Raw genomic sequence first — 26894 nt, 5'->3', positions numbered from 1 at the left:
CAGTAAAAATATGTGTTCAACAAATGTTTGTTTACTTCATATTTATATAGCAGAGCATTGGGGATCAAAGTCTGCTGGCTGACACAAAGTTCTTTCAATATGAAACCTTGGGATCCATGGGCTGTTACTATACCTGAAAAGAGTTCCTTCTTTTAACTCTCCTAGAGGCAATATGTAGGGTAGGTTGAGGACCACAGAGTGTGCTACCACAAAAGTAAATGAGAGATCACTCCCACAACAATGTATAGAGGTAAGGGTGTTACTGCCAAACCCACCATCTCCCTACTTTAAATGGCTTCTGCCATGGCAGTAACCAGAGGTTGAGTCAGCTTCTCCACGGTGTGACTAAGAAAATAAATGGATAAATTCCTGGGACTGAGTATGGTCACTGCTGTTGCCAGAGATGAGATACAGGACCTCTCAGAGCTACTGCAGCAAATATTGTTGCTGTCTTCATATGTGGGGAATTTTATCAATTGTGAAATTTTGTCTCCTCTCTGCTTCCTGGGAAGAATGCAGGTCCACTCCAAAGCTTATCTTTGTTTCTTTAAAGTTTTTATGTAACATGTCATCTTCTTCCTGCAGTCTCTTTCTGCCTCCAGGGACCTCTTCCTGAAGAGAATCTGGAAACTCAAGTCCCCTATGTTGAAACGAAAAGCCAGAAGAACTAGGATCTCTCCTTTCCTAAACTCAACAACTCTACCCCTCACACAGGCACAGAGCATCAAGTAATTATTCTCTATCAGTGAATGGAGTCTTAAGCAAATGGATGAGTCCCATGTTACATTCATATTATACTGTTGTTCATCCAATCTGTGGAAGCTGGTATTAAGATAAAGCTGAGGTGCATTATGGGTCTGTCTCTATTTCTTTTTCACAAAGGGGTTTGAAAGAGAGGTTAATGGTAGCTATATAGAAAGTGAGGGAACTTTCGTAATCTCTGGGATGTCTTCATGGCTCTTCAAAATGAACAAAAACCATTTTTATTAATAAATATTTTTTATTGTAACACTCCCAAAGAAGGAAAACAAGAAAGCCACATAAATCAGGACTATCCTGGATTCTCCTTGGCATAAATGAGTTAGCAGTGTTAGGAGGCAAGGGAAGGAACCATTTTCTCCCCTAATCCTTACATGCAATGTCCTCAGGCAACTTTTCCTTCCTATTATTCTATTTTCCTACTCAAAATCCAAAGAAACACCTTCACTTCCCTGGGTGAGGCTGAAACCAGAGTCATGAGAATAAAGAAGAATAGTTTTGCCCAAAAGAGAGTAGGGGTTGAATAGAGGGAATAGAGTGTTAGCTAAATGCCTCCAATACCAGCCACAGTATATGTATCTAATTTCCCTTATACTGTATCACTTCAGGATGTCAGAACTATAGATTTTAAAAGTGGGAAGGCAAATAGATTGAGTTTCAGTCTAGTTAGTGTTTTGGTTTGACAGACATCCTGCAAGTAAAGAAGTGAGCAACCACCAATATTTATTACTTTAGTGATTCAATGACCTGCAATTTCATCTGCGTGGGAATTCCCTCTACTTCACAGAATCCCTTTTTTAATTAGTAAAATGTCTCAAAGGGTTGCTATGGTTGAAGAATTCATTAACCTACTGACAATCTGGTGAAGTTTCTGAATTTGGTTAGGCTAGTCTTTGGGGGTGGATCTGCTACTAGTAGCTAACATGGCACTCTCAAGCTTTCAAAGCACTTTATCTCATTTGATCTTTACAAAGATCCTATGAGGTGGGCGCTGCTGTCATTTATCATCCCCATTTTATGGATGAGAAAACCGAGGCTGAAAATGTATAGGTAAATTGCCCAAGATCATAGCAGTCCAGATATATCTGATGCCACAAAGTCCAATAGTCTATTTACTACACCAGTTTTTAAAGCTGCTCTCCTGGCAAAGCCTTCAGTCACTTCCATGCCACCCCTCCAAGCCAGTAGTGGACTTTTAGGAGCGAACTCCAATTAATTTGAGGGCAGAGGGAGAAGGAGGGTGCATCTTTTGCCTAAAAATTATTTAGATATAACTCCATAATGTTAGGTTTACACATCTATCACATATTTTTATCTTTTATCTCACACATAACAACCTGCACTGGAGGTGCTATATTTATTAATATTCCTCATTAATATTTTAACAGATTAGGAAACTGAGGCTGAACAAAGTTCAACTTACCCCATCCTAGCAAGTACCTTAGGACCAATTATAAAGATAGAGGGATATAAAAAATCATCTAGCCTAGAGTTTTTAATCTGGGATCCAGAGCCTTCATGGATAGAATTCAGACAATCCATGACCTTGGATAGGGGAAAAAAATTACTCTATTTTTACAAATGGCTAAGTGAAATTTAGCATCTCCTTCCATTATAAATGTAGTGACACAACATTATTCAGAGAATATATTCATATGCTTCCTAGCTCATGACACCAAAAAGGTTAAAAATCCCCATCTAATTCTAGTCCAGCTTTCTGAACTGTGGTCAAACGACATGCTAAAAATTAAAAAAAAAATTTTTTTTTTAAGTAGATCTATGTTTCGAACCCATGTCGTCTGATTCCTGGTCCAGTGTTCTTTTTACAAACTCCATTACCTCCCATTTGAATCTGCTGGGTTTTGCAAGATATGGCCTGCTGCTCAGTAGAATCGTTTAAATTTTGATATGTAGTTTTAATCTCTACGAATGTTCTGTCTAATCCTGCAGTAAAATTCCCACAACCATCCCCAGGTGTTCAAACTTCAGTTCCTTGATACTAACCTTCCTACCTGGAGAGATAGATCTATTTTATATTTAAAGTGTCTTGATGACACATTTCTCTTCCATTTCACAATATTAATCTTGGTTTTTTTCCTCGTCACATTTACCACAATTACCTGTTTGAAAGAGAAAGAACGGAGGTTCAAGGCGGAAAACAAAAAAGAAAATAATTGCCCAACAGGTGTTTGCTCCAGTACTCCTACTGGCACCTTGAATACCCAAACTGACATTCTACAAAGAGTCAAATGCTTGCCTCTTGCCTGCCCTTCAGGTGTCGTAGTTAGACTTCTGTGTTTCTTTAGACACGGCTTACTTTGACCATCCGCAATAGATTGGCTTGATAGGCTGCATGAGATTTTTATAACAACTACACAAAGAACCAGGCGACTTGAGAAACCCAGGTTCCTTAAAAGAACGCTCCATTAACTTCTAGGAACTACATTACCCACCTGCCCCTGCGTTCTTTGCAGGAAGGACGTCTGCGCACTAAGACACTCAGTTCCAAGTTTGGAGCTTTTAGCTGCCAGCCCTGGCCCATCATGTAGCTGCAGCACAGCCTTCCCTACCATTGCAATTGGAAAAAATCACTTTCCAATCTGTTTTGCAAGGTGTGCATTTCCACTTTGATTTCCTGAAGGATCATCTGCTGCATCGATCAAGAAAAACTTCACTTGCATGAAGACTGCGGGTCTGCAGCTTGAATCTTTATTGCAAAACTAGCTACAGAAGAGAGGCAAGGCAAAGTCTTTTGTGCTCCCCTCCCCCATCAAAGGAAAGGGGAAAATGTCTCAGCCAAAAGGTAAGAGCATATTTTCATTGCTTGCAAAAAATGCAAAAAGTCGTGCATGCATTTGCAAATGCATGGATGCATTTTTTGCCAGGCAATTGCATTTTAAAGTTTGAGGCTTTCCGAAGCTCAGTTGTATTTCCTGTTTAGTATGTGTCTTTTTTTTTTTTTTTTTTTGCAGACACAGAGAGTTCCTGTAAGGCAGGGCTTGCAGTTCAGCTGTGCGTTGATGTTATTTGCATTCTTCTGCTAGGATTACTGAGCTCTTTTTGCCTTTTGCATAGTCAGGACAGATAAAGCAGGTTGAAAGTGTCTAAATATGCAGTGCTTTCTGTCTTTGGAAAATTCTGTAGAATGCATCCACTTGTGAATTGATTCAAATACTAGAGAATTGTAAACTTTTAAAAGAGTCTATTTCTCAGATGAAAGACACAAGGAGTTAAATTGTGAGGAATTGAGTATATACCTATGTTTCCATGGGGAAGAATTTTTCTGGCATCAATCTTTAGTTAATTTTCCATTGATTTCTGGCTGAATGTTAGACAACTTTTGCTTTTTAAAGGTAGAATTTGGATAACATCAGGTTACTGAAAGCATGCAAGAGATCCTGTTCTTTTGAGATTTTGCATTTTACCATGAAACTTTTTGAGCAGTCTTCAGAAGTTGAGCACTAAGGAAATAAAGCTTGAGAAGTCTGACCCTTTGGGAGATAAATTTTCCTCTCTGAGTAGAAAGTAAAGGGGGTAAATTCTATACTTTCAGTATTTTGCAAGAATGGGGAGTTATACTATTTCATTAATAACCAAAATGAGATCTCCTAAGCACATGAAAGTGGAATATACATATATAGTCTTTAGACATGTTATTAGATGCAGAAGTTCAGGGTTTGTGCACTTAATACTTCAGGTTTTTTATTTCATACAGCTGTTGCACTTGTATTTTTCAGCCTTTAAATGGCATCTGGGGGGTATTAGAATAAAATATCTGGCACTGCATCAGAAGACCAAGGAGGTACTTGTAAGTTGCCCCCAGGATTTTGAGTCTTTTTTTTTCGTTAAGCAAATATTATTGAACCACACAGAAAGCACATGCCTTATGAAAAGGTAAAGAATAAGGGACAATAAGTTAGGCATCCTGGCAACCATAATGTCTGCCACTTATGAGTACAGAATAAGTATTATTTGATGACAGCAATAAAAATTAAGAATTTGTTCATCTCTCTTCAGGCTTAACATGGCAAAAGGTTATGAAGTTGTTACAAAAAATCAGTTTTAACTTCAAGCATCTAAAGATATGAATGCAAAAGTACTATCACTTCTCTTGCAAGACTTTGAAGACTTGATGAAGATTAGGAGAGAGAGGAAAAAAAAACAACTGAAAAAATGTTCCTTCCCGAATTTGAGTAGTTATAGGATTAGATTTATTTTTAGTAACTACAGTGGAAAGAACACTGGATTTGGAGTCAGAGGATCTGAGTTTGAATTCTATTTCTTCTGCCTGAATGAACTTGGGCAAACTAGTTAACCTCTCTGAGTCTCCGTTCCTTCATTATTAAAAAGAGGGAGTTGGATTAAGTGACCTCTGAATTCTTTTCCAGTCCTAAATCTATGATATTATAAACAAAGACAGAGGTGTTAAAAATCATAGGGAATTCTATTTCTGCTCAAACCAACAGGAAACAGTCTACTAATTTGAATTATATGAAAATGGAATAGGCTGTCTTGTAGTGAGTTGCAATTGTAATCTTTGTAAATATTGAAGTATAGGATGAATGTCTATTTCTTGGAGTGGAGTTTGAACCGAGGTTGTATGACTCCAAATCTAAAGGAATTTTGGAACAAATGATCACTAAGATTAATTTTCTTATTTAAAAAGTTTGTTTCTGAATTAGAAAATCAATAAACATTAAGATTTCCATATGCAAAGAAAGTCAGAAAATTGGAAATGTATATGAAACTGGATGTGAATGTATTAAATAGTTTGTTTAAAACAAACAAACAAACAAACTTAAAACTCAATGTGGTAGTACCAAACATTTCTCTGCTTATCTGTGTCTCTTTGGAACTTCCTTCAGTTTTCTTTGGTACATTCTTTAAGTATTGATGACCTCCCTTCTAACAAAAGGCTAGTCAAACAAAACAATTTTTTGTTGTAATGGTCATGCAGAAAATAAATGTCTCATTCTGTACCTGTAGTACATCACCTCACTGACAAGACACCTCTGACAAATGATTAGAATCATACCTCATCATCAGACTTTGGCTTTATGATTGGTCATGGTATAAATCACCATTCTTAAGTATTTCAAAGTTCTTTTCCTTTATAATGTTATAGATGTTCTATCAATTGTTCTTCCAATAATGCTCAATTTACTCTGCATCAGTTCACAAAATCTTCCTGAGTTTCTCTGAATCTGAGATTTTTATCATTTCTTATGGTATGATAATATTAGATTCAACATACTTTGTTCAGCTATTCCCCAGGTGATTTGCAATTAATTTGTTCTCAATTTTTTACTACAACAAAAAAGTTCTGCTATAAATAATTTTGTATATATGAGCCTTTCTTAAATTTCTCTGGAGTATATGCCTAGTAGAGGTATTGCTTGGTCAGAGTATACATTGTTTAGTGACTTTTTGGAACTCTAAAGTCCAGATTGCTTTAGAGACGTTCTTAACCTAAGGGTCCAGAGGTTCATGGATATATTTCCTGGATTCATGAGCTTGGATAGGGGCAAAAACTACATCTTTATTTTTACTAACCTCTAACTGAAACATAGTATTTCTTTCATTATGAATGAAGACAATAAATCAAAATAGTATTAGGTTGCATCAGAATGCCAGTAGAGCCCATAACACAGAAAAGGTTAACGATCTCTACTTTAGAGAGTAGTTGGATCATTTCATAGTTCTACCAACAATATATTAGTATGCCTGTCATCCTTTCTAGTCTGAGGGTAACGAATTGGAATCTCAGAATCATTTAAATTTGAATTTTCTTGTCGTTAATTATTTTGAGCATTTTTTTTTCATTTAGTTGTTGATAGCTTCTATTTCTTCTTTTGAGAACTGCCTGTTTACAGTCTGTGACCATTTATCTCTTTGGGAAATGATTTCTACTAATAGAGTTCTATCTATTTCCACTTTCTTGGATATTGGACATTTATCAGAGAAATTTGCTGCCAGGATTTTTCCCCAATTCACTGATTCTCTTCTAATTCTAATGATGTGAATTTTGTTTGTTTTAAAAATATCTAACTTCATGGAATCCCAATTGTCCATTTCTTTTGTCTCCTTTCTTTGGATGAGAATTTTTTCCTATCCATAGTCATAAAAACTTTCTTCTTTCATTATCCTCTAATTTGTTTATGATGTGACCTAGATATAAAAGGTCATATGACTACTTATTATAGTATATGATATAAGATGTTTAGCTATACTTAATTTTTCCCACATTGTTTTCCAATTATTCCATCACTTTTTGTTGAATGAGTTCCTGCCTAAGAAGTTTGTGTCCTTATGCTTACTGAATATTGTGATACTGTGTTAGATGCTTCTGCATCATATGTCTAATTTCAAATTTTCTATTTTAAAATCAGTTCTAAATAGTTTTGATAGTTACTGACATGTATAGTTTGAGATTTGGTATGACTTGACTTCTTTTCTTCCCCCCCCCCCCCATCATTTCCCTGAGGTTTTTGGCCTTTTGTCCTTTCAGATGGATTTTGTTATAATTTTGTATAGTTCTACAAAGCAATCTTGTAGCAGTGTGGGATGACATGTCATTCATAAATTAATTGGGGGTGGTCTTGGGAGTTTTATTGTGTTAGTACAACCCAACAATGAGCAACTAATTCCACTCCAATTATTTACTTTACTTTATTTATATAGAGAATATAATTCTCTATATGATTACATGATTCATAATCCCTTCTCCCCCTCTCTTTCCTCCCCCCTCCCAAAGCCAACAAGTAGTTCCACTGGGTTTTGTATATTTCATTGTTCAAAAGATATTTCTATGTTATTCATATATGCCATATCCTTTAACATCAAAACCCTAACCATATCCCTATTGCACTATATGATCAAGCATATATTTTTCTAATGCATTTCGGGTTGTTAGTGAATGCATTTAGAGAGATAAAATTTCTCTATAGAACTGCTTTAGTTAACATCCCAAAAATTTGGGGATGATGTCTAGTTATTATAAATTTTCTTTGATTAAATTATTTACATAGGATTAAATGATTAAATTTCCATTTAAGTTTGAATCCTTACTTCAAAGGTCATTTATTAATTGTATTTTTCATTGCATTATAGTCAATAAAGATAAGTTTAATAATGCTCTTTTGCATTTGAGTTTATGGTCTAGTACATGGTCAATTTCTGTAAAGCTGCCATATATAGCTAAGACATACATATTTATTTCCAGGCCTTCTCAGTAAACATCAGAGATTTTCTCTAACTTTTCTCAAATTCTATTCAAGTTGTTAATTTCTTTCCTGTTTATTGTTTTTGTTAGATTTGTCTAGGCTTGAAAGGAGAATATTGAAGTCCCAAAATATTATAGTTTTACTATCTATTTCTCACATTTATTTGATTAACTTTTTAAAAAAGTACTTATGTAAGGGTTTGCCCATTATATGCAATCTTTATTAAACAATATGCAGTTCCTGCAAAGTATTTAGGAGAAACCAAGATATTTAGAGGTAAACAAAAACAGCATAGAGGTATGCAAAAACAACATAGAGGTATTGCTTTTTCACATAATTAGTTAATTTAAAATAAATTCAGTACAAATTAAAATGTTTCTTATAAATGGCATATAGAATTGTCTAGCCATATATATCAACTAAATGTATAGATTATATGAAGCAACATGGTATACACATTTGGCAATAGATATATTAGCATCATATGAAAATATTAAATACTAGTGTATATATGTATATATATAGCATCATTTTTCCAGTAACAATCAAATAGCTCTATAGTGACAATGAATGATACAGTGAAAAATATAATAAAATGTAGCAGTAAACAAAACACCCTTTGCATATATTCTATCAAGGAACTATCTGCCAATATGAGTAATCACTTTCTTGATTTTCCTGGTACAAAAGTATTTCTGATCAATGGATTCACAGTTCTGATACTTCTACCATAACCTTTTAAGTTTAGAGAGAGTTGATTATCAATATCCTGTGGTCCTAGTTCTTATTTAGTAGATGGCTCAGTTTTGGTATGGTAGCCCTTTGTGCACGCTGTTCCCTAGGTCTCTACATCTGGAATATTAGGTAAAAACAAAACAAAATCACCAAATGACCAGGGTTGTGGTTGTTTGATTTTAGTTTTCCTCTTTATCTGAAATGAAGTTCTCTTTCTAGGCAATTTTGCATGTAGTGTCTGCTTTACTCCCAGAAACGTTTCTCAACAGATCTCTTTGCTGATTTAGAAACAAGCTGTTCTTCAACCTTCTTGAGTTGCTTTTTCAATCTAACAGTTTTTTTTTTCCTTGAGCACCTTTCAGTAGTTTTTTGTGTCAAGCAGATTGCTTGTTACATTTTTTAAAGGTAAGTTTTTGTTTAATATCTGTAATTTCAGTGGAGATAGATCATAGTCAAGCATTTCTATCTGGTTATCAGTTCTACCCCCCCCCCCCCAATATTCTTAGAATACCAGTTTCTCCCTATTTCTTGAAAACAATCATGGGCTTAGTTCTGTTGCCCACATACTTTGTTTTTCAACATGGCTCCTTGGGCATCAGATTCTTCTGAACTTCTCAAGTGCACTTGAAATATTATTGATCATTTAGTCTACAGTTTTAACAGAATATATAGTATTGCTTTTATGATTTTATCCTTGACAGTAGTGTTCCTTTATTAATTTGTATTTTAACTGATGAAGTTATTCTTTTTTTTTTTAAACTCTTACCTTCCATCTTGGAGTCAATACTGTGTATTGGCTCCAAGGCAGAAGAGTGGTAAGGGCTAGGCAAAGAGGGTCCAGTGACTTGCCCAGGGTCACACAGCTGGGAAGTATCTGAGGCCAGATTTGAACCTAGGACCTCCTGTCTCTAGGCCTGGCTCTCAATCCACTGAGCCACCCAGCTGCTCCCTGATGAAGTTATTCTTATTAATTTAGGGATACAGAATATTCTCAATACTTGTTTTCATCTCCATTTTCAGAAGCTTCTTAAAACAATATCAATTATTCTTTCCCTTGCTCATGTCAGTTACCTGTCCATCTAGTTGTAACAAAAACAAATGTTTTTGCCACTTCTTCACTTGAATTGTGCTAGGATGATTTTTTACCAGAGGGTCATGCTGCCTAGTCCAGGTGGAATGGTCCTATCTGCTATTCTTTCATCTTATAGGTATTTTTTTCCTTGAGTCTGAGAAACCAGAGGGTTTTTTTTTTTTTGCCTGTTTGATTTCTATGGTTCATCCATAGGAAGATGTCTTAGAGGTTGGCCGAGTTGAGTTTTCCCAAGTTAAATGATATCTTGTAGCTGGGATAGAACATTCAAATTGGTTTTTCTCTGCCAATTGATCAAAATTTGGCATCCTTTGTTCATAATCAAGAGCAATGAGGTATTCCTTTAGCTTTTAAGGATATAACATACCCTTGGCATACTGGCTCCAATATGAAGCATCTGCTTCCTCAGATTTTATTACTTATCTCTCTTTCAGTCTCTGTACTTGATTGATTATCCAAGTTACAAATGTGAGACTCGTTTTTTCCTTTTCTGTTGAATAATGAATAAATTTAATATAGTCTTGATATTGTGTCTTACCGCCACCAAATTGTCTTGCTGATCTCTGCATGCATCCTTGTAGTATGAATCCATAGTTTTGTAGTCTGCAAATTCTAGATTTCCCCAAAATGTGCCTTTAAGACTTTCTTTTTTTCATTTTAGTTACAGTAATGAAGTAGTACTGGAAAGCTTTGGTCCTGTTTATGATGCAGATAATCTTTGTTTCTTCTAAAGAAGTACATGGATCCTTTCTTGAACAAAGTCTTAACCTAGGTCTGTGATTCCTAAGTATAATAATCCATTGCACATTGTTCCCCATTTCCGAATTTGGGTGGCCTATCAGCCCTAGTAGTTATTCTTGGTGATTCCTATGGCTTTTTCTTCCTAGTCAGCCCTGATAGTCTCTAGATATCCACTATTGCTCATTGTTTATGATGTAATTGGGCACCCACTTATTATTTGCAATGGTCTATACCAGCAATGGTGAACCTATGACACAAAGATGGCATGCAGAGAGCTCTCTGTAGATACCTGTGCCACTCCCCTCCTTTCCTCCCTCAGATTTGTTACTAGAAAGGCAGAGGGACTTAGGCAGAGTGCTCCCTTTCCCCTTTCCAGCATGCCTGATGACATTTTTTCACATCACCTGCCCCTCTGCCCAGCAACCCAATGGGAGAACACAGCCGGTAAGGTGGAAGGCTCACAGGCAGAGCCCTCAGACCACTCTCCCCCCACCCCCATACTTGCTGAGGACATTCCTCACTTCACCTGCCCCTTGGCCCCTCTCCTAAGTAGGGTAAGAGATAAGAGGTAGTGTGTGTGTGTGTGTGTGTGTGTGTGTGTGTGTGTGTGTGTGTGTGTGTGTGTGTGTGTGTGTAAAAGGTTCACCATCACTGGTCTATACTAAACTTTCTCATGTGATTCTAATTCTTTACTAAGGAAAGCCTTCTCCAGTGTGGGCACAGGAAAATAGAGAGGTAAAGGTTGTTACCCAGAAGAGTAGAAAACAGGAGCTTATACCTGGGGACAGGAGTGCTGTGAGGTTGGTAATAATAAACTTGTCTGACCTTTTGCTACTGTGGAAGACTGAGAAAAGAACCTCACCCATTTCCAAGAAATTATCACCCCTCCAATTTTGCTTTGGGGAAAACAGCTGTGAATACAGAGATTTAAACATATAGAATTATCAGAGATTTAACCCTTTGCATTATTCTTTCATCATCTGTGAGAGGCCTGCGTGATAACTGAATTCCAAATACTTAATGAGACTTTTTTAATAACAGAAATTGGAGAAGGTTTTACATTCTCAGGTAACTTACACAAAATAAATAAGGGGTTTTCTTTCTTATATTGCTTATTGAGGATTTCATCTCCTCAAAGACCAAATAGCATCTTGCAAAAATGTTCCAAATACCTTTTTCTCTAAAGTCATGTGACACTCATTTAACTAGGAACCTTATGTAAGGCTATATCTGGGAAGGGACTCAATCCTAGATGACCCACCACAGTATCAAGGTCTCATCTTTTTTCCCAAACTAGCCAGACTCTCTATCTGTGTCTCTGTATGTCTCTGTCTCTGTCTCTCTCTCTTACAGCTACTTTCATGAGTCTAGAGATAATCCTATAGGGAGGTGATATTCCTTTAGTAATTACCTTTATTTATTTACATTTCAATAAATATAAAAATGGCTAAATGGACATAATTTGTTAAAAATGAAAACAATAAGCACATGTATACACACACACACACACACACACACACACACACACACACAATAAGCTTCAGAGTGTCTTTAGCCATTTAAAACTCAAAACAGCACTAAAACTTTAGGCATAGGACCAGCAATGACAGGTAACTTTTCTTTAGTTGTCTTTTTATAGTCCCCACTGTTTAAGTAGAGCTTTAGATAACAAGTGCTTTGACTTAAAAAAAAAATTTTTTTATAGTCTATGACCAGTGCCTATGACCAAACTTTTAAATATTAGAAGTTGATTCCTTTTTCCTTTCTTGGAAACAGTTTTAGACCATTCAGTGCTTCTCAAGATATGAAATAAAATCTATTCTCTAAAATCCTCTTTATAAGATAACACTGAAAACAACTTCCCCCCGAAAAATCTCTTAATTTTTTTAAATTTTCTGTGTCCTCTTCAGCTTCTCTCAAGCTAACACTTTAAGCTGTTTTCCCCAGTTTCTTAAGTAGATTAAAAATGTCAAAACATGCAATCTATATTAAATTCTCTGTGTTTGATCCTTCTTTTATGATTCAGATAATAGCGAGTAGTGTGAGATGCATGCTTCCCTCATCCTTCTTCTACATTTTTATAATTTTATTTATATGAAATAATAAATTCTTTTTTAAATTTCTTCTCTATTGTATTCCTTTACTCTCCCCTTTTAAAATTCTCTCCTTTTAAAAATACCAACAAAACAGAATAAAATGATACCCAGCTTAAGTATAAGCTTATCTTATTGAATTCTATTGGTGTATCTTAAAAAACCCTGGGCTTCTAGAGGGACATTACCTCTTCTTCCCATATTAAGAAATAAAACTTTTACATTGTTCCAATTGTATCTTTCTAGGTTTCTCTTGACTCCTGTGTTTATATTTCAAAGTTTCTTTTCAGCTTTGGTCTTTTCATCTTTGAAAGTCTTTTATTTTACTAGAAGTCACTTTTCTTATATCTTTATTATTAACAATAATACTTTATATAGAACCTATTATGTGCTGGGTACTGTGCTAAGTCCTTTGAAGATGTTATCTCATTGGATCCTCAAAACCCTGGGAGGTAGAGAGTAGCAGCCAAAAGAGTTTAAGTGATTTTACCATAGTTACAGAACTAGTGTCCCAGGCTGTGTTTGTCCTCAGGTCCTCCTTACACCAGGATTAATGCTCTAAAGATTGGGCACTTAGTTGCCTCACAACTTCTTTATTATAAGTTTTTATTCTTTGCCATTTGCAATTTTATATTCTAACATACTATCTCTTTTGTAGTAGTTTCTGCCAAGTTTCTCATAATCCTGACTGTTGTTCCTTGGTACATACAGGTATCTCTTCTACATCACCAAGTTGGGGAGTGGCACCCACAAGATCTAGAAAGTATGAGTAAAAAATTTTGGTCCTCCTTCCATACCTAAAAAGTTTAAATTTTTTTTTCTACTATGGGATATTTATAGTATCTTATTGTAAAATTTAGGTTAAGTAATTGGTCATATATATATATATATATATATATATATACATATATATGTCAACATTAACATTTCTAGCATTTGTGTGTCATCTACTGGCTTTTGTATACTTTTCATAAACTTTTAACATTTTACTTATTTTAACTTAAGAAAGTGCATATTTATGGCATTAAAAGATTAAATATGTTGATTTTGGACAGTACATACATTTTATGCATTTTGGAGTTATTAAATTTTTTCTATATTGTCTGTTAGTCTTTGCATCTCATCCACAGTGTCCGCAAAACTCCCTCAAAATTGCCATTTAATTTCCTATGCTGACTAGGGTTGTATCAAAACCATCATGGGGAAAGTCATGCTATGAAAGAGGCACCCTTATGTATTTCTTTTTTTATTTTTAACCTTCTGTCTTAGAATCTAGTGTGGATAGAAGTATAGAGGTGATAAGCCAATGTGAATTGCTAAAGAGTGGTAAAAACTAGGTGATTGGGACTAAATGACTTTCCCAGGGTCACATGACTAGGAAATGTCTGAGATCCTTAGGAGCTCTCATCTTTAGGCCTGATCCTCTCTTAACTAAACCACCTGTCTTTTGAACTATTTATTATGGCTCCATGTAGTACCTTTTAAAAATTTTTTGGAAAAAAACCTAGATTTTGGCTATGATATTTCTGGATGTTTCCAAGCTAATGATATTTCTTCTTATTTTCACTTTACTTTCTGCTTCTAATACATATAAGAAATTTTCTTTTTAATTTTGTTGAAATATCATGACCAGGTTTTTTGCATGTTCATAGTTTTCAGGGAATATAGTGATTAAATTCTCTCCTTGACTTGTTTTCTAGGCAGATGTTTTTCATTATAGAGACTTCTGTTTTTTTTTCATTCTTTTTTGACTTTGTTCTAATATTTCTTGTTGTCTCATAGAGTGAGTTCTGTTTTGCAGGGAGTTCAGTATTTGAGGAAGAACTTCTATTGTATAAATCCCATTTATTTTCTTTCAATTTTTTCCCCTCTACAACTTTCATATAATTAATTCATTTAAAAATACTCTACTTTCCCTCTTTTATCCAAGCTCTTATTCCTCATGGCCTAGACCCCTCCCCTTCAACCCCAACTACTTCATGCCACACCTAGGTTTTTTTTAATAGTTACTGAGGGGATACTGCCTTCATTTTTAGTTTTTCTCTTGGTGTCTCTAAATTCATAGTATTTCTTAATTGTGTTTAGTTTTTTCTTTTTAATTCATATTTTCAGCCTCAGTTCTTGTTTTTTGATTTTGTTCTCAAGGTAGTGCCTTTTTGTTGGTCTGAGTCGGCTTTGTTTGGTCAGATTTGCTGTTATTTTGATCACCATTGCTGCTGCTGGTCTGAATGATTTTGTTGGCACTGGACCCAACACTCTGCCTTAGTCTCTGTTTCTATTTTCGTCTTCTGTGGATTCTAGCCTCATCTACTTTCTTTTCTTTTCTGTTTTCTGGACCTTTAATTGGGAATTGCTTCAGTCATTTGCTATGGCCTGAGAGGCCCTAGTTGGAGATAATATTGTTCTCGTCTCTTTCCCAGTCCTCTCTGCCTTGGTGTCTAGACATTGGATTGCCCTTTTCTCCTTTTGTGGCTCCCACTGTTCTGAGAAGCACACACAGTAGGGCTCTCTCTACATGGTAAGTCCCTGTGGAAATTGATTCTGATCTCAACTTGTGTTCTTTCAGGCCAAGACTGAGATATGGCCTCAGGCTCATGATTACTGGGGCTGGTAATGGTTTGCCATACTTGCTAAGAACTGGGCCAGAAGCCAGCAGAGGTGATAAGAGGAGCCCCACCTGGTAAGCCAATAAGGGCTCCCACCAACATATTTAGTTTACAGTAGTTCCTGTTTGTTTCCCTGGTACAACTCTTCTTCCCTCCTGCTTGGCTTCTGGGTTTATTTACTCTCATTTTTCTGGTGAGACCTCACTTTGTCTTTCTTCTAGGCAATCTTTTTGTATAGTTCTTTTAAACATTTTAAAATTTTAGTTAATTGATTTATTTTAAACCCTTACCTTCTGTCTTGGAACCAATACTTAGTATTGGTTCCAAGACAGAAGAATGCTAAGGGCTAGGCAATGGGGGGTCAAGTGACTTTCCCAGGGTCACACAGCTAGGAAGTATCTGAAGCCAGATTTAAACCCAGGACCTCCCATCTCTGGGCCTGCCTCTCAAGCTGCCTCCTTTTTGTATAGTTCTTGACCTGATAGAGGAGATTATTTTTGCTTCTTTTCAATTTCTTATCTTTATTTTTCTGGGTCTCTGTTTGGGTATTTGCTAGGATTATATGTAGCAGAGTTAGACTTTGCTACAATCTTTTATATCAACATCTTAACAAGGAGTATCTTAATTTCACTCTAACTTTTATAAATTTAGGATGATGTAAATATTTTTCAAGGGGGAGAAGTTATAACCAGAGAAAACTAGAAGAATCAGACCTGAGTGAGAGATGCATTGATAGGGTTTTTTTTTTTTGAATGCTCATTTTAGGGTCATAAATTGAAGTCTCTTGTCTTCCACTTATCAGACTGACCTCTCAGTCTCCTTTGCTGATTTGCCTTGCATATTACTCTCCCCAATTTCCTAATTCAGTGTTCCTATAAAGCCCTGGGCTGGGCTGTCTCTTATCTATCTATAGTGTCTTGATAGCTCCAGCAGTTTACCTTGGGTTATCATCTCTATTCTCTCTCTTTTTCCCCTATTCTCTACTGAACCACATTGCTACATCTTCAGCCTTGGCCTGGATTTTTTAAATGGCTATTCCATAGACACCCCAAACTCAAAATGCCCCAAACAAAGTTGATTCTCTGTCTCCTTTTTATCTGTTGCCTTCTCTCCACACTTACATGATTACATTGGTTCAATCCCTTATAATTTCTTATTTGGACTATCATAATAGCTTGGTCTCCAGGCTTTATTAAAGCTTTCTCTACTCTAGTCATTCCTTTACAAAGCTGTTAAAGCCTTTTTCCTGAAGTGTGGGTTTCTTGCTTGCTTTGTGAATTCCCTTGGTTACCTATTATGTATAAGATCAAATATGAACTCCATTCTTTGGCATTTAAAGTCTGATTCAGTGGATTGGTAGCCAGGTCTAGAGATGGGAGGTCCTAGATTCAAATGTGTCCCCAGACACTTCCTAGCTGTGTGGGCCTGGGGAAGTCACTTAAACCCCATTGCCTGGCCCTTACTGCTCTTCTGCCAAGATATGTTTTTATCTATTTGTGCACATAGAGTTAGCTATACTGAGTGTAAACTCTATATGGGCAAGAATCTTTTCATTTAGTCTTTGATTTTCCAGTGGCTGGCACATAGTAGATTCTTAATAAATGCTTGCTAAATCATTTAATAATATATCATTTTAGATTTAGTGATCATTTATTCAATGGATATACAGTGATAAAGTTCAATATAGATATAGGGACAGAGATTATTGGATCTGTGATTTCATCAATATAGGAAACTCCCAGAGGGGTAAACTCTGACCACTAATGCAGACTTGTACCTTCTTAGCTAGTTATATTTTTAGAGAACTGCCTGAAAAGGTGAAGTAAATGCCTAATATATCAGAGGCAAAACTCAAATATAGGTTTTCTGGCTAGAGTATGGTGCTTCTTGAGTTTAAATTATGTAAGACATTCTGATACTTGAGGGAATATTGCACCTACAGTCTTTGCCCTCAAAACTTACTATTTGTTAGGAACCCAGATGCACAAAACTGTACTTCAGCATAACAATCATTTCTAAAATACCAACTGTATTTAAGACACTATAGGAGAATGGAGATTTTTGTTGTTGTTGTTCAGCAATTTTCTCTCTCTGACTCTCCACGGTCCCATTTGGGGTTTTCTTGCCAAAGATAGCGTGTGGTTTGCCTTCTTTTCCAGCTTATTTTACAGATGAGTACCTGAGGCAAACAGAGTTAAGTGACTTTCCCAGGGTCAACAAGCTAGAAAGTGTCTGGGGCTGGATTTAAAGTCAGGAAGATGTCTTCCTGACTCCAGACTGGCACTGTGCTACCTACAGAGATAGAATCTGAAGCAGTCTCTGCTACCAAGGATCTTACTTTCTATTTGTCAAGGGCTTTAGCAGAAGGATAAAGAAAATATGTGAACATTGGAAAAAAGATGTGATAATTTCTTATTTGAGTAATCAGGGAAGATATTAAGAAGATGATATTTCACATGAGCTGTAGGACCATCCATTGAAAAGCAGAACTTTTCATCCTAGTTACTTTCTAGTTACCTACCTGAAAACTCACCTCCGTGGGAAATTGGAATTTTTGTACAATATAGCAAGTTATTCAATAAGGAGATTAAAGGAAGTATCTACTTTTTTACATCCTCATTGCAGATGCCTTTCATATCAGTATCTAGCTCCAAAAATGCCATTTCAGAATTCTAAGTCCTGTTTGGAATGTGTACTAGGTATGAACTTATGGACCCTGTTAAAAAATTAAGAAAATGCAATGATGGGAGGAAGTCGAAGAACATTCCTGCCAAGGAGAAAAACACTTCTGAAATGAGTCTTGGTCTATATTTTCTCTGTGAGATTGGCACACTAGCTACTATGTTTGTTCCCAAAGGGCCCATAAAATGGTTTCTCTATCATACCATTATACTTTCTACTGCTTATAGCCAAAAGTTGGATGATAGGAGAGACGGAAGAAAGCATCATGACATTTAAGCATGTCCCATTCAAAAACCATTTAGGATCATTATGATTCAAAAATTTGCAGACCATTTTGCATGAAAGTGAATTGTAGGTTTCATGGGATCTAGGAAGGTCGGTACAAGACATAGATAATAATAATATATAACATAAATAATAATAGGACAATTATTTCCCTGTCTTACTATATGCTTTATAGGCTTCTAAGGGAGGAGGATATCTTGAGAAATGTCACTTTCCACAATAATAACTGGAGGCAGTAACTTCAGTTTTTTCCCCTTAGAAATTTAGGACCATGGGGACATTTTTTCAAAATTTAGATTTGGAACTCCTTTGAGGAAATTTGAAATTCAAGTTGACAGGAAGGATACCCAGAAAGTGCTGGAATTCCTGCATATTACAGGAAGAACAGCTACAGGAAAAGTATTTCATCTAACTGATCCAGGAAAGTATTAGTATTGTTATCAATCTAACAATCTACAGGGAAAAGTCCCTTGTTCATCTGGAAAGATACAATAAAGTTTGCCCGTATTAAAATGTACTTGCTTTCCTCTACCAGCACTACTGCCTCCTCCTCCTCCTCCTCTTCCACTCCCCCTTCCTTCTTCCCTTCCAAAAATATTAGCTAATCAGAACTTAGAGGAGTAGTACACAGAATAATCGTGAGAGCTAACTGAAGTGCATAAATTGGAAAACTACAATATAATGATAGAAAGGAGCCTATGCCTAATGTAAAATGTAAAACCAACTTCCTTTTTTTTTTTGGTAATTTATTAAATACTGTCAATTGCATTCCTTAATGTGTACAAATTCCTTACTATATAGCCCTACACTAGTTTCTCATTTAACCTGAAATTTGAGCTATTATGTTTTATAACACTCCTGTGTTCTAGAAATCAGAAGGATTACTTCCAGTTTGAGCTGAGCTCCTTTGTAACTCTAAGGTCATTTCATAACATAGTCATTAACTATAGTAATAAACCATAAGGACACAAATGTAAGGTGTTAGTATTGAGGAAGTAAGCAAAATATGTCCCTCATCACTGTTAGGCAATATTTTTAAAAGAATTATAAAATTTGAATGATTTCCAAGATACATTTTAAATTTTTAGATAATGATCAAATGATTTCCCAGTTCAGGCTCTAAAATACTAGGCATTTCACAGCATAAGTAACCATGAGGAAATGATGGAACTTCAGTGTCTAAGTAACTGATTGAATCCATGGCTGAATTGTCATTCCTACTTGAGAAGTACCTTCCTATCTGATAATATATGGGTCAGAATCCACTTGTACCCTTGATTTTGTCTTAATTTTCATTTGTTCACATAAACATCATTTATATGAAACTAAAATGGCTTGCTTCATAGTTAGATCTATATAATAAGGTCAAAAGCTCTTTTCTAGGTCTCTGTAATTTAATTTGTCTCAGGGAAAAATAAGTTTGTTTGTTTTTTATGGGCATTTGTAATTAATGCCCATGTTATATCTGTATCTATAGATGTAAACCAATTGTCCTTTAAAAACTATGGTATTACATATGTCTATATATTAAGTTATAGTTTCTCTACTAAACTCAGATCTATAATTTTACCACCTACCTGCTGAATATCACTAGCTGGTGGTTCTGCACATATCCCAAACTTATTATTTTCAGACCTAGAATTGTATTCTCCCTTAACCTTTTCTTCTATACCTCTAAGTTTATTAAAAGTACCACCAACTTCCTAAACATCCAAGTTCACAACCCTGAAGTCTACTTTGACTCTTCTACGTCACTTAACTTTTAGATCTTACAAATTGATCTCTCCTCCACATTATTTTTTTCACCTATCTCTTATTTCTCTACTCACATAGCCTGCAAGGTAATTTTTACCTTCATCAGTTCTCAGCTGAACCATTTGCAAAAATCTCTAATCAGTTTCTTTGCCTTCAATGGCAATAATTCAAGAATTCAGTGTGGTGTAGTTAATAGATTACTAGATTTGTCAGGAAGTCCAGAATTCAGATTCTTACCAGATGTGTGACTCTGGACAAATCACTTAATCTCTCTTAGCTCTAGTTCCTTTGATGGGTTCTGAATATTAAATGAGATTTTACAAGTGCATAGATATCAATCATGATGAAACTACTAAACTGCTTTATAAATGTTAGTTATTTTTGTTATTCATCTTCTATATAGCTGCCAGATTAATATTTCTATAACACCAATCTGACCATATCTTGTCCCTGCTATAATATGATTGATTGATTGGTAGATAAAGTATTTATTAAGTGTTTACTATGTGTCTCATATTAGGCTAAACACTGTGAATGCAAATATACCAAAAAAGAAAGATAGTCCTTATCCTCAAGTAAATCAGTACTCTTAAGGAAGACAATACCTAGATGAGATCTGGAAAGTCAGCAGGGAAAAGGCGGAGAAGGTATCCACTGGGGATTGGTTGAGAAATTTAAAGAGCCAGGAGTGGAACAAGAAGAGTGAAGAGCATGGTTGACTTGGGTACTTTCTGAAACGGACATTGCTATGCAGAACTCACCAAGAAGAACAGTAGATCGTAAGGGCAGATGAGTCTTCAAGGTTTAAGAGGCTGTGGGGGAAAAGGTACGTTCTATGGTGAGAAAGCCAAAGGAATTTAAAGGGTGGGCTGATGAAGAAGTCCAGGGAGTTGGGACAGGACAGGAGTATAGGAGTTGTCTTTGGTATTCTATTTCCTCTAGGATAAAATATAAACTTGTAATCCTTTACACATAACTCTAATTAACCTTTCCAGTGTTATTTTATGACTCCCCTTCATGCACCCACTGTTCCAATGAAAGTGACCTGCTAGGCTCTTCCTTATAACATGACGTTCCTCTTCCCTTTGTTCTTTTTCATAACTGGTCCTCCATGTCTGTAAAGCATTCATCATTTTCTACCTTAATAGAATTATTATCTTCTTTCAGTGTATAGCTCAGATGCACAATTCTTTTACTGATACATTTAGTGATCAGTACTTTCTCCTTGAAATTATTTTGTATATACTTTGTCTTTATTTACTTGTATACTTGTATTTTTCCTATAGAATGTGGGTTCCTTGAGAGGAAGGATTATTTCATTTTTTTTCTTTGTTGCTCCAGGGTGTAGTCCAGCACAAGATATTTAATAATTGTTTCAATTTAATTTGAAAGGTAGACCTACAGAGCATCTATTTTAGTTCTTATTGGAAATCAGTAAATAAGGAATGAGGAAATACTGGAAATAGAGATCAAAGAGGAAAAATAATAAGCTCAATGATTCAACAAATAGTAAATCCAGTACCAGTAATCATATCATCTGATTCTTTGTATTTTTCTTTTCACTCTATCATGCTATGAATTCTAAGTCCACATTTTAAAAAGAAAATTAAAGCTTCTAGAGTTGTTGACATATTTCAGTAAGATTTGGGCAGGGTCAGTTTCAGGTTACAACTAACAATAGATATAAAACTACTCATAAGAAACTGGTCATACATGAGTCATCATGACAAGGAACCTTCTTGTACCTACCTGAGAATATTTTTTAAAATCTTCTTGTTTTGATATTTATTACTCAACTTCTTACAGCTCCAAATTTTTCCTTACTATGATGGTTTTTAGGGACTTGTTTCATTTACTTTTTAAAGTCCGTAAAAATAAGGTGCATATTTTATAATATTTTGTAGTTCCAGTGCTAAGTACAGTGTCATCAACAACTGGTTGAAACAGAGAAAGTAAGTATCAGTGGGGACAATTTGTCTCTCTCAAGAAGTATAGAGACTATTGGGATAATCATATAAAATGCATATTTTCTGTTCCCTCTGTATCTTTCCTTCCATTAATATTTCCATCTTGTCTTCTCATGATATGTGGATTTTGCAAAACATCTCCTAAAGGTTATTTGCTATGGTAGAGCCCTTCACTTTCTCCTAGTATCAATTTATCAACATGACACTTGAAGTGACCACCTGCCAGCCCTTGTTTTACTTACATGACCACCCCATCTTTGTCTATCATACATTTCCCTGATGATATCCTTTTTTCTTCATTGATTTTATGTTGCAGCCTGCTCTCATGCCACAATGTGCCTATCTGTTGTTTTCTACATGATATTAATTTTCAGTCCTTCAAAGATTGCTCCGTTTTATTTCTTGCAAACATAGAATCCTGGATGGGGTATTGGTATAAAAAGATGGGCTATTGTTTCTGGAAGAAGTTTGGGGTCATTAAAGAAGCCTTGCAGTTTCCTGAAAGCAATCCAGTCCATTTCCCTCCTCCTGTTGAATCTTGGCTCTAACTCATTCATTGTCTATTGTATTGGCTCAGTTAGAATTGGGGGATCTGGGTTTGAGTCTTGATTCCACCACTTATTATCTGCATGACCATTCTCAACTCACTATACTTTTGTGAGTCTCAATTTCCTTATCTAATTTTGAGAATAAAAATCCTTACACTACTTAACTCACAGAATTGTTGTAAGGAAAGTGCTTTGTAAACTTTTCAGTACTATATTAGTGTGAGTTTTTTTATATTAAGTGTACATTGTTAATTTTTCCTCCTGTCCCTGAACTTTGCAGTATGAATAGCTTTGACGCAGTTAGCAATGGGCTAACTTTTGTGGCTATAATTGTATTTATATTTCTACTTTGTAGGGCAGGTTTTTGACTTAAGGATTCAGGGAAATGATTGACAATGTAGTAGTTTACCATCTGTATTTTTACTAAGAAATTTTTGTTTCCTTGTAATATGCTGATATTGTTATATATATATATAATATATATATATATCTTGCTATCATTTCTAGTTTTATTTTTGATATATTTGTTTCTCATAAGACATTCCAGATGGAGTGCTGGACCTGGAGATCTGAATTAAAATTCTGTGATAGGCATTTACTTTTCTGTGTGATCTGGAGCAAATGATTAACCTCTCAGCCTCAGTTTCCTCATCTGTAAAATGTGAATTATAATAGCACTTACCTTAGTGGGTTACTGTGAGGATCAAGTGAGATAACATGTATAATGCTTTGAAAAACTTAAAAAATATATAAATACTATTACTTTTGGTAGTGGTAGTAGAGTAGTATTAGTGCTACTAGTAGTAGTAATGGTAGTAGTAGCGGTAGTTGTAGTAGTAGTAATAGTACTTGTAGTAGTAGTAGTAGTAGCAAAAGCAGCAGCAGCAATAGCAGTAGCAATAGTAATAGCAGTAGTGTTATAGTTGGTCGAGTTCTGAGCTTGGAGTTAGGAAGACCTGATTTCAAATCTGACATCAGATGCTTACAAGTTCTTTGATCTTGGACAAGTCACTTAAGTGCTTTTTGCTTCAGTTTCCTAAACTGTAAAATGGGAATATTAATAGTACCTACTTATTAGAATTGTTGTGAGCATCAGATGAGCTAGTATTTGTAAAAAGCATTTAATATAGTGGCTGGCACATTGTAGGTACTATAAATACTTATTCTTTCTTCTTGGTAGAATTTTAGTTGAACTGGGAAATTTTTTTTTTTACTGGCAGAAAGGAATTTCATTTCCTCTTTCTTCTCTGCCAGCAGCTTTTCCAGAGAAAGATATTAGGGAGATTCCCTTTTCACATTTGTGTCTTTAAGTGGACAGAGTGGAGGTACTGGATCAAATAGCCATCAATACTAAGACTATCTCATGCCAAACTGACACAATTATATGTGTCAAATTACTGGTTCTGGATGGCATTTCTCCAATAGTTTTTGCTGATATGTGTTATGCTGGGTCATGGGGATTAGTGGGATAGAGGCAATGGAAAGGATGGATGGCTCAAGCCAGGCAAACATGAAATTTGAGGGTCAGGCCAATGGTGTCTCAGATCCAGTTAAACTAACAGTTGTTCAGGAAGGCATAATTACTAGGGTGGGGGTCGGTGGGTGGGGATAGTAAGAGTTCTAACAAGTAATACTAATAACAACTCACATTTATATAGTACTTTAAGGTTTTCTAAGCACCTCCCTAAGAGTCAAAATAGATCTTAAGAATTAAAACAGGAGAAAAGTAGGCAAGAGAATAAATAGCTTCTTTAGTTTTAAAAACAATGGTAGATAGGAATAATTTCCTTAATTATATGCCAATAAATTTAACGAAGGAAGTGAAATAGAAGAATATCTACAAAAAATATAAACTGCCTACTCTATCAGAGGAAGAAATAGAATATTAAAAAAAACTATTTTAGAAAAAGAAAGTGAACAAATCATAAATGAACTTCCTAAGAAAAAAGTATCAGGACAAGATGGATTAACAAGTGAAATCTACCAAATATTTAAAGATAAACCAATTCCAATATTAAATTATTGAAATATTGAAATAAAATATTGAAATAAGAAAGGAGTACTATCAAACTTCTTTTATGAAACAAACATGGTACTGATACTTAAACCAGGAAAATAAAAAGCAGAAAAAGAAAAATTAGCTAGAAGACTACAACAATGTATCACAAAGATTATACATTGTAACTAAACAGGATTTATAACAGGAATGCAAGAATGATTTAATATAAGGAAAATGAATATAATTGATTATATTAATAATAAAAATTGACATGATTATATCAGTAGTTGTAGAAAAAGCCTTTGATGAAATAAAACATTCTTATAAAAAAAACCTGTAAAGTGTCGGTATAAACAGTTTTTTCTTATAATTATTTGAAATATCTACCTAAACCATCATCAAGTATTATTTGTAATAGGGAGAAGCTAGCAATCTTTCCAATAAGATAAGGAGTGAAATGAGGATCATCAATATTATTAAATTATTAAATATTATATTCAAATTGCTATCAATAGCAATGTGAGAAGAAAAAGAAATAGAGGGAATCAGAATGGGCAAAGAGGTAACAAAACTCTCTTTTTGCAGACAATATTATGGTACATATGGAAAATCCGAGAGATTCAACTAAGAAGTTGCTTAAAATTATCAATAATTTTAACAAAGTAGCAGTATTTAAAATAAACCCACATAAATTATTAGCATTCAAAGCCCTGCAAGAAGAGATAGAAATTTAACATATTTCACATAACCACAGACAGAATAAACTACCTGGAAGTATGCCTCCCAAAATTAACAAAGGAATTACTCAAACACAACTATAAGTGCTTTTTACACAAATAAAATAAGATATAAAGAATCGAAGAGATTTTAATTGGCCATACATTGCCAGAGCCAATATAATTAAAATGACAATTATACATAAACTAAACTACTTATTCAATGCTATCCCTATTAAATTACCTAAAATATTTTATTAAGCTGAAAAAAATGTTAAAATTCATTTGGAAGAACAAAAGATCAAGAATACCGACAGAATTAATAATAAAAAATTCAAAGGAAGAAGGTCTAGCAATACCAAATTTTAAACTGTATTACAAGTAGTAACAATCAAAACTAATACTGGTTAAGAAAAGTAGATCTGTAGAATAGAGCATACATACAACAAATTGTAGTAAAAGAGTATGATAACCTTGTATTTGACAAAAGTATAGACCTCAGTTTTATGGAGAATATCTCACAATTTGGTAAAAATTGTTTGTACAGCTAGAAAGTAGTTTAGCAGAAACTATGGATAGGCCAGTATCTTATACCACTCACTAAGATCAGATCAGAATGGATATATGACTTAGACAAAAAGGAGATATCATAAAACAAATTAGAACAGAGAATATATGTTACCTTTTAGATTTATGGATAGGAGAGGAATTTATGAGTAAACAGTTGAAAGCATTGTGAGATATAAAGGGATAATTTTGAGTATATTAAATAAAAAATTTCTCTACAAATAAAACTAATATAAACAAGATTTAGAAGGAAAGCAAAACTCTGGGGAAATTTTTATAGACAGTTTTTCAGATAGAAATCTTATATCTAATAATATTGTCAAATTTATAAGAATAAGAGTCATCTCCCAGTTGATAAATGGCCAAAATATATGAATTGTTGTCAGATGAAGAATCAAAACATATTGGTATATGGAAAAAATGCTCTAAATCATTAATTAAATAAATGCAAATCAAAATAATTCTGAGATATCTCACAACTACCTCCTTATTCCTTTTATCCAATCCTGTGCAAACTGCAAATTGCTAGTTGGATTTTGAGTTTGGATGGGTCTGAGATGGAAGTTAGATATAATTCTTTGTTTGAAGTTGAACTATTGGCTAACATTTGCAACTTAAAGTTTTTGTTATTTAGTCACTTATGTCATGTTTGACTCTTTGTGAATTAATTTGGGGGTATTCTTGGCAGAGATACTGGAGTGTTTTGCAATTTCCTTCTCCAGCTTATTTTACAGATGAGGTAACTGAGGCAAATGGTTAAGTGACTTGTCTAGGATCACACAGCTAGTATGTGTCTGAGTCCAAATTTTGAACTCAGTTCTTCTGAACACCAAGCCTAGCTTTGTATTGACTATGCCATAGCTTCCCTAATTAAAATTATATTGTCTTTAAATATGAGTCAGAAGGGACTTCTAAGGTCATTTAGTTTAATTTATACCTAAACAGAAATTCTTTCTACATCTCTTATAAAGTAATAAGGTGTCATCTGGTCTTTACTTGAAGGTGATGTGGAACTTGCTACTCCTAAGCTGCTTACTTCCTTCTGGACATTTTTTAGTCTTAGGAAAAAAATTTTCTTCTTTTAGAGAGTTGAAATTACCCCTCTGTAACTTCGACTATTGTCATCTT

At 34.8% G+C, this 26894-nt stretch overlaps 1 protein-coding gene across 1 annotated transcript in view; it reads left to right on the top strand.

Moving 5' to 3' along the window:
• Positions 1 to 3265: 3265 nt before the first annotated feature.
• The window catches only part of MAP2K6 (mitogen-activated protein kinase kinase 6), a 192660-nt gene continuing 169031 nt past the window's right edge, over positions 3266 to 26894 (top strand). Inside the window, exon 1 of the mRNA XM_056817223.1 lies at positions 3266 to 3562. Coding sequence (XP_056673201.1) covers positions 3547 to 3562 — 16 coding nt within the window. The 5' untranslated portion in view covers positions 3266 to 3546. The remainder of the gene's footprint in view (positions 3563 to 26894) is intronic.

The sequence above is a fragment of the Monodelphis domestica genome, chromosome 2 (genome assembly GCF_027887165.1).
Source record: "Monodelphis domestica isolate mMonDom1 chromosome 2, mMonDom1.pri, whole genome shotgun sequence".
Classification (NCBI taxonomy): domain Eukaryota; kingdom Metazoa; phylum Chordata; class Mammalia; order Didelphimorphia; family Didelphidae; genus Monodelphis; species Monodelphis domestica.
Note: the sequence above shows the minus strand (reverse complement) of the source record. Positions and strands in the feature narration are given on the sequence as shown.